The sequence below is a fragment of the Antedon mediterranea genome, chromosome 11, assembly GCF_964355755.1.
Source record: "Antedon mediterranea chromosome 11, ecAntMedi1.1, whole genome shotgun sequence".
NCBI lineage: Eukaryota > Metazoa > Echinodermata > Crinoidea > Comatulida > Antedonidae > Antedon > Antedon mediterranea.
This window is the reverse complement of record NC_092680.1, coordinates 9,855,194-9,871,267: the sequence shown is the minus strand read 5'-3', so window position 1 is coordinate 9,871,267 and position 16,074 is coordinate 9,855,194. Positions and strand designations below refer to the sequence as shown.

At 32.0% G+C, this 16,074-nt stretch overlaps 2 protein-coding genes and 1 long non-coding RNA gene across 3 annotated transcripts in view; 1 reads left to right on the top strand and 2 right to left on the bottom strand.

Annotated features, from left to right (window-relative positions):
• The window catches only part of LOC140062959 (small ribosomal subunit protein uS19), a 254,689-nt gene that overhangs the window by 78,293 nt on the left and 160,322 nt on the right, over positions 1–16,074 (bottom strand). The window lies entirely within an intron of this gene.
• The window catches only part of LOC140063269 (focadhesin-like), a 63,416-nt gene continuing 55,732 nt past the window's right edge, over positions 8,391–16,074 (top strand). Inside the window, exons 1-3 of the mRNA XM_072109805.1 lie at positions 8,391–8,585; positions 15,130–15,297; positions 15,809–16,065. Coding sequence (XP_071965906.1) covers positions 15,148–15,297; positions 15,809–16,065 — 407 coding nt within the window. The 5' untranslated portion in view covers positions 8,391–8,585; positions 15,130–15,147. The remainder of the gene's footprint in view (positions 8,586–15,129; positions 15,298–15,808; positions 16,066–16,074) is intronic.
• Positions 9,535–10,918, bottom strand: LOC140062872 (uncharacterized). Its single transcript, XR_011847539.1, has 3 exons — positions 10,826–10,918; positions 10,253–10,314; positions 9,535–10,123 (listed from the first exon to the last, which is right to left on the bottom strand). It is a non-coding gene; the product is annotated as an uncharacterized lncRNA (long non-coding RNA).

Genomic DNA, 16,074 nt, shown 5'->3' with positions numbered 1-16,074 from the left:
TGGACGTGACAATTATGAAATACCTATTAATATATATTTGGACCTATCAAAAGCATTTGATACATTAGATCACAAAATAATGTTGCACAAATTGAATCATTATGGCCTTCACTCGAATTCACTTAATCTTATGAAGGATTATTTAAACTAATCGTAAACAAATATGTGGACATTAATGGAACTCAATCTGATATTTTAAAGATAACTACAGGTGTTCCACAAGGATCAATACTGGGTCCGCTTTTGTTTATCATATAGGGCCTACATAAACGATATCGCAAACGTTAGCACTATTTTTAAAACTATAATATATGCAGACGATACAACACTTTTAAGCACCCTCAGGACATGTAATCCAATTAACAACATTCTCAACATTGAACTTGATTAATTTAGTGAATGGCTTAAATTAAATAAATTATCATTAAATGTGTTGAAGTCGAAGTATATGATATTTCATGAGTATACTAACGTCGTGTTGATACGTTAGATATAGAAATTGACAATGTTAAGATTCAGCGGGTTCATAATTTCAACTTCCTTGGTATAATTATTAATGAACATCTAAATTGGAATAGCCATGGTGATTATATTTCAAATAAGATTTCCAAAACTATTGGCATTTTAAATAAACTTAAGCGCTTTATCCCAGAAAATGTTATGAATATTTTATATAACTCTTTGTTTCGCACATAAATTATGGTATACTGCTTTGGGGTTATGCTTGTAAAAGAGTAACAATATTGCAGAAGAAAGCTTTACGTATTATTACTCAAAGTAAATACAATGCCCATTCAGAACCTCTTTTTAAAAAAACTCAGATTTCTAAATTTAAGTGATATTCATAAACTATGCCAATTAAAATTTTACTATAAATATTAAAATAATATGTTACCTGATTATTTTCAAAGGTTTCCTTTAGAACTAAATTCAGCTTTACATTCGTATAACACACGTATAAAAGACAACTTTCATGTTGTGATGGTCAATCATGAGTTTGCAAAGAAGTGTATTAGGTATAGCCTACCTTTATTAATTAACAATACTGTTAATTTGATCACTGAAAAGGTATATTATACACATTCTTTGAAAGGTTTTTCTTCATATTTAAAAAATAATTTTATTTCACAATATGATGATTTATGTTATATCCAAAATTGTTATATATGTAATAGAGATGGGATGTAGCTGACCTTGATATGATTTTGTTAATTTTATGATTTGTTAATTTTTACATTATATTATATACAGAATTGTATATTATTTAACATGTGGCTTCCATGCATGCGGCTTTTGGCCTTAATGGAAGTCTCCATGGTCCTTTTGTATATTTTTTGCTTTGTATTTTTGTTTTATTTATGGATCAAAATAAACTGATTTGTGACTTGTGACTTGTGACTTAACCACTAGACCATTTGGGAAAACTTGAGGAACTCAAGTTTAAGCGCAAATGTTGTTGTTCATGTTTATCATGGAACACGATTAATTATGCATTGGTATACTTAGGTCGCTGGTTCAAATCTTATTCACCTTTTCCTTTGTTTTTCATTGATAATAATGATTGTACAGTCTTGGAATAATTTACGCATTCTTGTTTATTTAAAATAAAATATTATAGACAAGAAAAAAATAGGTTTAGGCCAGAAATTTACAACTCTCAAAATATCTCACTTTCAAAATCAAAGAAAAACAATATTTATTTTCAATTCCAAAAAAAAAAATATCAGTAGAGGTTCGAACCCAATACTGAGAGCACTCAAACCTGAACATTACCCGTTACGCCTCAAAGTAGTACATGACTGAACAGCTGATAATAGTCTATTTATACGTGTATTAAGTAATTCATCATTACGTCATAAATATCATATTAACCTTGTTAAAACCAAAATGACCAGTTGGCTCAGGCGTCTGAGCGTCGTGTTGACAACACGTGTGTCGTGGGTCCACTATGTTTGGGGTTCACAGAATTATACGTCCCCCTTTCCACCACACATCTTGAGAAGGCACTAGCAACGCATCTGGTGATGATGTGGTGGAAACGACCCCAAGGCTGTGACAGGGCCTTAGTGCTGAGGTATAGGGAGAGCACATTTTTTACTTTTTTTTTTTTTTGGCTTTCGCTACATGTATTTGATCTGGTAAATTTTATGTTTAGCGCTCTCAATTTTAATGTAAAAAAGGAATGAATTATCTTAGTTACGTGTTTAGAAGAACGAATGTATGTCTCACCGTAGTTTGGTATGCCGTTCGTTGTTATGGAAACAGCAGTTATAGTATCTAAGGCCGACAGTTTTGCGACTTTGTAAACTCGACTATAATTTATAGATCCCATCTGCTGGACCCAAAAAACGTCTGGGAAAAGAGCGTCTATGAGGGCTCACGGTTGAACGATTTTGGTTTCTCACCCTTTGATTGGTTGACGCGAATCAACTGTCTGGGAAGAATTTTTGTGAAGTCACGTTGTCTCTATAGAGAGTATTCAGTTACATGTCAACAGGTTGAGGTCACACACACATAGCACATTAAAGTTCAAAATTGACCGTTTTAAATGGGCATGTGAATCATAATTAAAGAACTATCTTTGATTTGTATGTATTTTTGCGATTAAAGGACATATTTTTAACAATCAATCATAATATATATATATATATATCTGAAGAAAGAACAATGATTAATTTCAAAATGTCGAGCAGCGTTTTTTGTAAGAAATATTTAAATAAATAAATTTGTTTAATTAAAAAACCACAATAATGTTCCCCCACAGTGTTATCTTAATCTTATAAGAAGCGGCTTCGTAGTGTATAGTAGTGGTTATCGCGTCTGCTTTAGACACAGAAGGTTACCGTTTAGAGCCCGGACGAAACCTATTTTTTTTTTAACTTTACGGTGAAAAGTACTGTATACGCAATATGATATACATTCATTCATTCATTCATTCAGGCTTATCGCCTGACTTTATTTACTTTAGGTCTCTGGCCCCTAGTAATTAACAAAATAATAATTACATTGAAAAATAAAGCAATTTATGGTCACAAGATAAATGAGTTAATTAATTTCGTTCTCTTAGCAAAACATATATCTTAACTTATAAGCATGATAAATATATTTAGATAGATTATCAATAATTATTGGATCATGTGATGACATTAAACGGCAGAATTTAAAAGTATTTGGATTTTCAAAAAATAAAGAAGGTATAAATTTCCTTGTAACGAGAGCAAACCGTAACAAAATGATATTCATCTTCAACTTCATTTTATATTACATATTTTACATAACCTATTGCTGCGCTCTATTCTTTTCCATCTTCCCCTTTCTACCTCTAGTTGAAGTGTGTCCAGTCTTAGTTGAATTAAAGCTCGCTTATATCTAGTATCAAGGGTCTGTAGTAAGTATCCATCTACTCTGAAATTGTTTTTGAACATTTTATAATACCTTAATTTTGAAGAAATATTTATGCTTTCATGAAAGGATTGGCGTTCCATATCGGTTAGCCTTTCTTTTATTTTATTAATTATATAAAATTTATCAAGGAAATTATTTTGTGAAAACCATATGTTTCCATGACCAATAGAGCATAACATATGTTTTACATCGCTTACCCAACAATTACTATTATTTTGCGCTTTATGAAGTTGAGATTTATAACATTTCTTCGCATATTTGTCCTCGTTCATATTTACTAGTCTTACCCAATAACGGATAACATTGAGTACACTTTCGATTGATAAAGAGCATCGTCCACATTCTCCTCTAATTGAAACATTTGTGGCTGATTTCCCGACCCTTAAAACATATCTACAGAAGTTATTTTGAATATCATCAATTTTGTTGTTGTTTAGTTTTCCCCATATTTCACTACCATACAGTATAATTGGGTTTATTTTAACATCAAATAAGTAGTTCCAAATATTCACTGGTAGATGTCCATATTTCTGATATACTATATTTTTGAGTGAGAAAAGTGCTTTATTAGCCTGTGTATTATTTTGTTCTCTGGCCTTTTCCCAATTTCCTGAACAATCGAAAGTGACTCCAAGATATTTAAGAGATTTTACTATTTCAATTTCTTTACCAAGATAATTCCACTTTTCGTAGTTCTTAAGTTTTCCATTTTTTTAAAATACTATTATTTTACTTTTGTCAATGTTAACTACCAATCCCCACCTATTACAATAATATGCTAATTTATTTAAAAGATCTTGTAATGAGTACACTGTATCACTGATTAAAACTAGATCATCTGCATACAGTAGGTGATTAATATTTATGTTATCAATTGTTATTTTGTTTCGATTTTCAGCAGTATGTAATAACTCAGTTATATCATTAAAAGGTGACCTGGTACTAAATTGGGTCCACTTGAGAAGTAACCGTAGTATTATTTCTATTATTCTCAGACATCAGCAAAGCAAATGAGAACCGAAAGCTCAATCAAGAACTTACTTATTGGCGATTCTATGCTAAAGCATATCAAAGTTAGAGGCTTAAAAAATACCACAGTGTGCACACTAAGAGGCGCTACCATCAAAGACGTAGAACAACGGGTTAAAGGTACTGATCTAACAAATATCAACAACGTTATTATACATGCCGGAACCAATGATTGTGCGTCCAATAACTACTCTCTTCGAAAAGTAATCTCTGATATGAATGACATTATCAAATATCTAGAACCAAAAATCTGTGGTCAAGTGTTCATTTCAGGTATCTGTCCTCGTTTCGATAGATATATCTTTGACAACAGAGTCTATGAGGTAAACAAAGTTCTGAAATCAACGTTTGAAGGAAAATATATTGACAACTCAAATGCTTTTATCATGGGAAGTAAGTATGACACAAGAAAATTTACACAACACGGTCTCCATCTAAACCAACTAGGCACTGCTGCTCTTCTAAAAAGCATCAACAAGCAAATTGAAATACTGCCAACACGTAGAGTCACTGATAGTTCTTATGTTCATCAAGGAGCAAAATCCCGACGATGCCACTTCTGTGGGGAAACTGGACACAATGGAAGAGTTTGTCGACATGGCCATTCTATTGTCTGCTGGGACTGTAACACACCAGGACACAAATCAAAATACTGTGATATGAAATTCAACAGAAACTGAAAAGTAGGCGATGAAGAGAATGCCACAGATAATACAAACGATACGAACTCTTCTACAATCAACTCAGAAAATGAAATTGACTCTGTTAAGGATAATTTGCCTACAGATATTGGTAATGTATTTAATGGAAAAGGGCTTAATATTTTAGGTTTAAACATCGTTACCCTCCCTGGAAAATTTGATGAAATCAAATACTTAATGGAAAATAACAATGTTGACATTGTAGCTTTAAATGAAACACGTCTTGATAATACTATAAGCGACAATGAAATTGAGATTAATGGTTTTAATGTTGTTAGAAAGGATAGAAACCGAGAAGGAGGGGGTGTAGCAGTATATATAAGTCAAAACTGTTCTTTTAATTATGAAATTTTAGAAAATTTAATGAGTCCTAATCTTGAAGCAATTGTTATCAAATTAACTAAACCGAAGAGAAAACCTATTTTAATTATTGCATGGTATCGCCCACCTAATTCATGTACTGATACATTTGATGAATTTGAAAAAATTCTTAAACAAATTGAAAGAGATAATACTGATAATGAAATTATTTTAATTGGGGACATAAACTGTGACCTTCTATCATCAACTCCATCTTACTATACTTTAAAATTAAAAGAATTAACAAATAACTATCACTTAACACAATTAATTTCTGAAGCTACGCGAATTACAGATCACTCTAGTACTTTAATTGATCATATTTATGTTTCATCGCCAGAAAAAATAACTAACAGTGGTGTACTTCATACTGGTCTTAGTGACCACTCCGCTATCTACATCAAATTTGGAAAAGCATACAAAGAGAAAAGTAACCATAGATTTAAAACAAATAGGAACTATAAACATTTTGATGAAAATAAATTTAAAACTGACTTACTTAATACAAATTGGGCTGAAATTAAGAATTATACTGATGTTGATGATGCTGTTGATTTCTTTCAAAAAACCTTTCTTAATATTGCAAATAAAAATGCACCCATTAAACGTAAAAGAGTTCGCCAAAAAAACAGTCCATGGCTAACTAAAAATGTAATACTTCTCATCAGAAAAAGAGATGCATTAAAAAGACGAATAAATAAGAAAAATAGGCTTCAGCTTTGGCCTGAATATAGAAAATTAAGAAATCAAGTAAATTATGAACTTCGAAAAAGTAAGAAGAACTATTTTTCTGAACAACTCAATACTAAAGATCAGAAAAAGATATGGGAAAATATTAAATTAATTATTCCTGGCAAAACTAAAAGCATGAATATAACAAGTATTAAAACCACAAATGATGAAGAAAATGATGAAGTAACTAATTCTAAAGATATTGCAAATGTATTAAATAAATATTTTGCCAATGTGGGTCCAACATTAGCTCAAAGTATTCAATCTACTAATCAACTTTCTAACTTTACTAATGATTTAAATAATACTAACGACAAATTAACTTTTAAATATGTTAATAAACAAGACATACATAAAATTCTTAACTCACTTTCATCAAAAAAAGCAACTGGAACTGATGAAATACCAGCTAATCTTCTAAAAATCGCTATTGATGAAATTGTTTACCCAATAACATATATAATTAATTTATCTTTAAAAAATTTAACTTTTCCAAAACAATGGAAAAGGGCCAAGATCTGCCCTCTTCATAAAGGTGGAAATAAAAATGAATGTAATAATTATAGGCCAATTTCAATTCTCCCAATATTATCTAAAGTTCTTGAAAAAGTTGTATTTGAACAAGTTTATGATTTCTTAAATCTAAACAAAATGCTATATGATAATCAGTCTGGGTTTAGACCAGGCTACTCAACTACGACTGCATTGCTTAATATCACAGAGACCTGGCTAGAAGCCATTGACAAAGGAAATTATATTGGGTTAGTAATGATAGACTTGAAAAAGGCTTTTGATACAGTAAATCACAGTATTCTTATCAATAAACTAAGATCTTTCAATTTTCATTCAAATGTTATTCAGTGGTTTGAAAACTACCTGCAAAATCGTGTACATATAACCAATGTAAATGGTGATTCTTCTGATGAAAGTCACAGTATATGTGGAATTCCTCAGGGGTCCATCCTTGGACCATTAATGTTTCTCCTTTATGTTAATGACTTGCCTAATGCTGTAAATAAATGCTCTGTTTCTATGTATGCTGATGACACTGCCATATACTACACTTCCAATAATATTAATAACCTTACTGAAACAATAAATTCTGACTTATTGTGTCTTAAAAGATGGCTCATATGCAACAAACTTAGCCTAAATGTTAAAAAAACTGAATTTATGTTAATTGGAACGAGTCAGAGGTTAAGTAAACTATCTGACTTACAAGTCAACATTAACATAGATGGAGAACCAATCTCTCGTGTAAATAAATGTAAACACCTTGGTGTGATATTAGATAATAATCTTTCTTGGTGCTCACAAATCGATAATGTTAAATCTAAGGTTTTGCAGAGCTTGTACTACTTAAAAAAGACTAATAATATATTTCCAAAAGAAATTCAATGCAAACTATACAAATCACTTATGGCTCCTCATCTTGAGTATTGCCATGTTGTTTGGGGACGTTCAAATATAACTCAAAGTAAAACACTACAAGTTCTTCAAAATCGCGCAGCAAAAGTTATTACAAACAAATCTCAAACCGACTCTAGTACTCAAGCTCTACAAAGTCTAAATTGGATGAACTTAGATGAAAGATTATATATAAATGAAGCTATTGTTATGTTTAAGATTATGAATAACCTTGCACCTCCATATTTATTAAATAAGTTCAATATCAAAAACAATTACTATGATATTAGAACTAAGCCAAATTTAATTGTACCAAAACCAAACACAAACTACAAAAAACGTAGCTTATCATATAGAGGTGCCAAGGTTTGGAATGAGCTACATGAAGATATTAAAAATGTGAACTCTGTCTCTCTTTTTAAGAAACTGTTAACTGCTAATTTCATGTAGCTTTATTTAAATGTAGTGTATTATTTAATTTTATAGTTAGTAAGTGTATCCTTGTTTTATTTTATTGTAATTGTTTTATTATCTGCTTTTGTTTTTTTGCTTCTGTAATTGTTTTATTACTTGATTTGATATTTGCTTTTTACATTTATTTTTGTTGGTGTTTTCCTTTGAGCACGGTCTTACTGAAAAACAACTTTTAGTTGAGTTAAGTATCCGTGATTAAATAAAGCTTATTATTATTATTATTATTATTATTATTGAAGTTAATAAAGGCATAAATGGCGCTCCGTAGAGAAGTAGACAATGCACCAGTCGTTAGAACGACGCTCTGGTACGTACGACGAACGGGTTTCGTTTCGTTACTGTTATGATGATCAAATTCTTGAATTCCGACGGCGAGAAATTCACTTTTAACTTCAATTTATCAGTTCCTGACAGCTTTGAAATTTGTAATATACCATTAATAATCAATGCCAAGCAGGTGGTATCTGCTCTCTGATGGTAGGATTTGTTGCTTTGTTGGTGGTAGCTAGGCTAGGTATTTGGGGTATATCTGGGGTGTCTGATGATTTCGGCCGCCAGTTTATGGAATTGCCAAATTTATGAAGCGCCAAAAACGAAAAAACATGTATTGTTCATTCCGGCCGCCAGAATTATAATTGTTGAATATGTATGACCAGCCATGTGTGTTAAAATGTTAATATTTTACTAATATTAAGCCGTATCGACGGTCTTCAATTTAATTCCAGAAACGTAATATAAACAGCTAGGTATGTCAAGAAAAATTTCAAATTTATTTGATTTTAACCAAACTATTTTTTTATAATTCTATTTAAAAAATGGAATTCAACAAAGTTTAAATGAACAAAATCAGTCAACTATTTTTTTTTATACGATTTCTTTTAATAATCAAATTTGGTGATAAATCTTACTTGAATCTTACTTGAATCTTCGGGCTCTTGATTAAGGCAAATGCCTTTTAAACGCCCTCCATTTCTTCTGTATTTATCTAGAATTGGTAGCAAAATTTATCTCCCATTGCTCTGTCTTTGTTTAGTTGATCCTTGAATGCATTTATGTTTTCTGCTTGTACTGTAGTGTGGTATAGATTGTTCCATGTGTTGACGATTCTACATGAAAAGGAGTGGCTTCTGATTTTCAGTCGGGCTCTTGGCTTTCTTAATTTGAATTGATGGCCCCTTGTTCTACTGTCCTCTCTCTAAAGTCAAAAAAGGTTTCGGCTTCAATATCATCCAAGCCCTTGATAATTTTAAACACTTGTATAATGTCCGCTCTCCTTCTTCTGTAATTCAGTGTAGGTAATCCAAGCTCTTTTAATCTCTGATCGTAAGATTTATCTCTTAACTTTTTGACAATTTTAGTGGCCCTACGCTGCACTCTTTCAAGCTTATCCAAATCACCTATACAAAGTATACAAAATTTTGTGACCTTTCTTTTACTTCTGAAAATATAAAGTCATAACTTTTTTGTTTGTAATTCTTTTTTAATTCTTTTTTCACACCAGTTGAATATCAAACTGATAACATCAAACACAATACATTCATCTGTATATCAAGATGATTTAGAAAAAAAATGTATTTAAACTTTAACCCCCTCCCCAATAATAGAAATACTGGAACCATAAACATAGCATATTTTAACACATAAAATCATTTGAAATTTGTTATTCACACAGGTTGAATGACAAGATCATGTATCTACACTGTACATTAAGATGAATTAAAAATAAATTATATTTAAACGTTACCCCCCTCCCGCAAAATAGATATTTGAACCATAAACATAGCATATTTTACCACATAAAAATCATTTGAATTTTTTTTCACACAGGTTAATTGGCAAGATCATGTAACTATACTGTACATCAAGATGAATTAGAAATAAATGATTTAAAACTTTATCCCCCTCCCAGAAGATACAGGAAACAATTATATACAGTACTGCTTATTGCGTTAATAAATCGCCTTTCACTTTTACTGGTAGCATTCTCTTCTCTTTTTTATGTGTTCCTGACATTTCTATAAAAAAATAAAATATAATCATAAATATAACATTTTTCAAAACATACAAAATCAAGTTTAAACAATAAATAAATATTGCATTTAAATAAAATTCTATATTACTTTCAATTAATAGAATGGTCTTACCAGACAAATGGTTGAAATAATAGTTGGATTTCTTGATTCTTGAAATTAAAGTCTGATATCTACTGTAAATAAAGCAAAATAAAAAGTTAAAATAAAACAAAAGATGATTATTCCTTATACTATTGAAATCATCCAATGGCAGACCACCATTATGGTCACGTGGCATATATCAGCCAATGACAGAATAGTAAACCGCCATATGCAATTTCCAAAACCACACCAGTTATTTCAAATGGTGTTTTAATCTTAAATTATCTAATTAATTACATTGGAATCTAAACAAATATCGTATAAAATAATAATAATTTATATTTGACATTTTAGTCACAAATCTGGCTATAGTACGTCGATTTCATAAAAAATATGGCATTTTTAATCTGCTTTAACATGCACTATTCATTGAATATAGTGTATTGAACAACATCCATTCTCAACCCCCAGCTCTGAAGTTGGGTTATTTGTTGTGGGCTAAACTGTGATTGCTTAACGATCAATTTTCTTCAAACTTAGTAGGAACATTGTTTATATTATAAAGAAAAATACAGGATATTTTTTGAAAAAGACAATACTTACGAAATGTGTAAAATTAATGCGTTTTTCCAATGCTAAAATTAACTTGTGTACCACGTCGCGATCGCTTTTCTAAAAATGTTGTTTTTTTGACAAAAATAAACTTTGACCTGTTCACTATGTAAACAAGTTCAAAGGTTAGTGAAATTCAGCCAATAAGCATTTTAAATTAATTTTTTTAAATCAAGCACCTATATGAAGACGAAAAAAACAGGAACGAGTTTCCCGACGAAACCCACAGTGTGTGACGTCACGTATCTTGACATACCTAAAACAGCAGCAATATTTATTATGGCGTGCACATTGTCATCACTACAGTGAATATTATTAATGATATTTTCAGCGAACTTTGTACTCTACATTTTATAATGTAAGAATATTTATTAAAGCTCCCTTCCCTACGTTTTTTAGATCTAATTTAAGAGCACAAACTATATTTAATGTAAAAATAATACTACCTAGGCCTAGGCCTATATGGTCCTATTGCGATAACTTTTTTCGTCTTTAAACGGTTAAAAATGTGAAAAATAAGTCGATTCTAATAATTATAGCGGCCCGCTATAAATCCCAAAATGCATTGCGCGCGGATTGATATTTTTGTTTTTCACCTGTAATTCGCCCACTTTTCGATCGATCGTGAGGCCAAACGAATGGAAGACTCCTAACTTTTCAGCGAAAATACCGGCTTTTCCCCAATTTGTATTTAAAAACGGAGTCTGGCAAAAATAGAAAGACAATTAATGCAGCAACTATACAACGTCAGGCTAGGTATATAGCTAGCGTATGATGTTCGTACGTTACCGATGTTTACCAGCTAGGCCTACAAAACTAAGCCTAGCTAGGCTAGGTCTGAGACCGTCCACGAGAGGTCGGTCGCCGCGAGCTACTTAGGTAGTGCATTGTTTCTCACTTTTTATCATAATTTACCATAAAACGTACATTTAAGACAAGGAATGACATGGTTTAATGTTTTTAAAGTGATATATATGTATTATTTTCCAAAAATGTCAAAAATTGCAGGGAAGGGGTCTTTAAATTAAACCTAATACATTTTTGTTCTCAATTTATTTTACAGGTGGCAAGAAGTATGTGTGCTTTTGAAAATAAAGTGGTTTTGGGGTTTTCGCTTTACAGTATTTTGAAAATTGTCGGAAATTAATTTAGATATTTTATAATTATTTATTATTGCAATCTAATCTTTTTATACGATACGTACCCTCACTGTCAAACATATACCGCGCCGGTAACCTTAGGGATACATGTAAATTCAAGTGCTTAAAAAATGAAAAATACAATTGAAAAAAGGGAAATATTGTGTTATGAGCTAAAATAAAAAAATTAAAAAAACTAGTGTCTCTTTTAAATACTGTGTATTTATCAGCTACCTGTTGTGAAGGATTACGGTAAGACACTCTAGAGCCTAAATTAAGCCTTACACTTCAACTGTTAGACGTATTCGCCGGCAGGATTGCCCGCTATTCGATACATTAAAAACAATCTCCCTACACCAGTTTTACTTTAAAATGTATAGCTTTTATTTAATATAGAAAAAACGTCACCATTCTCATAAAAGGTGGAATCCCGGATTTGTTAGTTTTAGCGGCAGCGCGTGCATGGCACGAGGACTACGCCGCCGTTTCCACAGCCAAAACAAAATATCGGTTAATTTTTCAACCAATTAAAGTGTGCATGATCAGTCATATCAATCACATTGTAACAATTTCAAAGGTTAAAAATTAACGAATTTATCCGATAATTATTTGATTTGAATGAGAGAAAAAAGAATCTCCGCGTAATTGATCTAACCCTTTCCTTTGATATTTCGTCAAACAAATAAACAATGCATCGCACGTCATCGCATGTTTATTGAAATTTAATATAAAGTGTGCTAAAAGAAGACCACTAAACTTGTTTAGCGCATAATACCTGTTTATAGCGTCGGATTTTTAGCCCGCCTTTGTTTTTTTTATTTATTTTTTTATTTTATTCAGTTGTCAACCAACAGCAATGAAACCGCCACTAATATTATGACGAAATGCGCCCGACAATGACTAAGAAAAATCACCTCAGATATGTACGGTTAACGTTAGCGGTGGTTTCAAAGACCATTTGTGTGTAGGCCCCAACTAAGGTATTAAAACCAAGGCACTAATGTTTGATGAGCCTTGTAAAACTCATCCTAGGGCATTTTGCTTGGAAATTATAAATGAAACTTCCCTTTATAATATCGCAAAGCTATCATTTTTTTTAATAAGGAGGTGATGCTGAAGTTTTTTTATATTCCAGCCAAAAACACTTTTATTTGTATGGTTTATTTTTATTAGATTCATAAAGAAACACATTTTTACAAAGCACACACAGCTACGGGACCTGTAAATAAAAAAAATAAAAATTTAATCAATATTCATTTTGATCAAAATATTCAAATGGTAAAATAATATAACTTTAAAAAATACAAACGGCAAAAAAAAACTGTATTTAGCCCATTGCACAAGATCTCTGGTTTAAATGGCCATAGTTCTATGTTAGACTTGGTAAAGTTATTTTTTTTACTGTAATAATGTACATAGCGGCCGAAATGCCATGTTATTTTTGGAGTTTCATGAATTTAGTTCGTTCCATAACCGGCGCCCGAAATGATTGGCGGCCGAAATGCACTGTTACCATCATATCTGGTGGTGTTTAATAGGACACACACACACACACATCTTCAGCAGCGTTGTAGAAACCTGTGTTCTACAGTCTGTGGTGGTGTCTGTCTATTTTGCTATCTCTACCCCTACTCTCTGCACACACATACCGTACCATGATAAATTCAGTAACAGTATAGGCCTAGTTTAGTAACCAACTCTTTAGTCTGGGTTCCAGACGGAGTTTTGTCTTAATATTAGTAAAAAGAAAAATATTTTGGCACATATGGCGTTTCATACATATACTACTTGATTTTGGATACTCCGTCTGGGGAAACACGCACAAGTCACGTGGTTTGACACCAAGAATTCTTGGTGCATACGATTATCCGGTTGACTAGTTTCAGCTGCATGTGATTGGCTACTCACTCGTACACCGTTTTAATATTCATATTTCAGAATTTCAAAGACTCAACAACTAAGATGATGCGCATGCGCTATGTTACGTTTAGACAATGTGTACTTGGGTACATTTATGAAAGTTTCTGAAGGCTAGAAATTATTTTCTATGCCTAGTAGTCTGGTAAACATTTGATGGGATTTTTTCCCAAGAACATGAAAACTCGTCTTGATATGATAGGCTAGCTTCTCCGCAAATCAAACATTGAATGGATCATTTATTACGCGGAGATAATTTTGATTTAATTCCCACCCAGACCCTGTCCTGTTCTGTGTGGTGGTGTAGCCCTGTTGTGTGCCGGTGGTGGTATGTAGGGCTACTTTATTGGCGTTTTATTTTGCAGGTCATGCGTGCGAGTTGAGTGGGACCTACGAAAGTGGCCTAGGCCAAGGACTAAACAATTAATAAACAAAACAACTTGGCATTACGATTTTATATTTCAACAGTCTCGATCGTACATTCAGCACTGTACGTACGTCTCGATCCTTTTCATTTTGAAACAAAATGATCATTGGTTGATTCGAAATCCATATTTACATACCGCCCGCCCCATATAGCCAAATACGGTATGATAACCTACGTCATTCTTATCGGATGTTTGCGGTCTGCAAATCGATTTCTATACATGTTTCACAAGTCTGTATTTTCAGACAAAAATCGCGGTCGAAATAAAAACAAATAAATTAAAAAAAAAAGATAATACAGACTTGGGGCAAGTCTACCAACTCTTGGGCGCTAATGCAGTTTCGTACCCACCCCTTAAATTATTTAGAATAACGATTGTTGTAATTCAGTTTCTGAAACAATAAAAAAAATATTAAACACTGTACTGTAAATTTGACATATGATGCGGACGGTGGGGAACAGACGATCAGGACCACGGACGATTGGGCCCAGAAAATGTGGACCTGATCGTCTCATGTGTTGGCCCGATTGTCTCTCATGTGTTAGGCCCGATAGTCTGGTATTCGGTATGGAGCGTCATTCTGGTCAATATTTGTTACGTATAAAATAAGGGATGAATGTTTATTTAAGCCTACTGTATATTATTATATTAATGAGGTCCTTGTACTTTGAAAGTTTGCTGTATGCACAGGCAAGCATGGATGTAAAATTAGTATTTTTAGTTTACTTTTAGTTTTCTAATATGTGGCATAAATGATATAAATGAATCAAAGTAGAATACAAACAATTGTTTACTATTATTTTGTTTTCAGTTGCTCAATACAACCTAAATGATTGATATGAGTGAAGATTTAAAAAAACGTCTTGTCTTTAACAACAGAGCTGTGCAAAATTCGGCTATTAAAAAAATAAAATGTCTAATAATAAACGGACTAGCAAGAGCTGAGGCTGAAGGTGTTCAGGAATCACAATTAAAAAAGGTTGGAAAGTTAAAACTCAAACTTCATATTTAAAAGAATTACCACCAAATAGAGCTATTGGGGATATAATAATTACAAATGCTGTATTTTTCTGTGCAATTTCATATTTTATTATGCAGCCTGCAAATCAATACCTTAAAAATCAGGGTTTAGTCATCAAGTGACAGTTATCCATGTACATATTCTATATCTTATATGCACTTTCCTATTTATTTTTTTTTAGTTGACATTTGTTTTTTACTTTGTGTATTGTAAAGTACTAGACAAATACTTTATTACACACAGGTGCCATAAACAGGTTTTTGTTTTCATATAAATACTGAATACAGTGATATAAGATAGACTCCAAATAAAGTGTTATACCTTATACGTGTGTTCCCTGAACATGGGTTACCAATTGTGGTAAAACATTATTGTTGCCCCTCGTTTCAAGCATGGGAAAGTGTCCTATTAATAGGGGTTTTCCAAAGGAGTGGTTCTACTGTAATTATTATTGTAAATTACTTTTCAGCTTCCAGAACTTGAATTACTTTGGGACCAGTGTCAGGTAGAAGCATCTTATCTGAGTCATGCATGTTGCAGCGCCCTTACTTCACTTGTACTTAGTTCACATTTGAACATGGATGATGTTTTTAGAGGTTTCTTAAATGTGTATCCGTCGGCATGCAATGTGTCTGGTATTGTGAAAGCTTTGGTTAATCTTCTTGTACTTCAAATCAAAACAGTTGTAAGCAAGAAAACCGAATATAATAATCCATATAAGATTAGGTGAGTGTG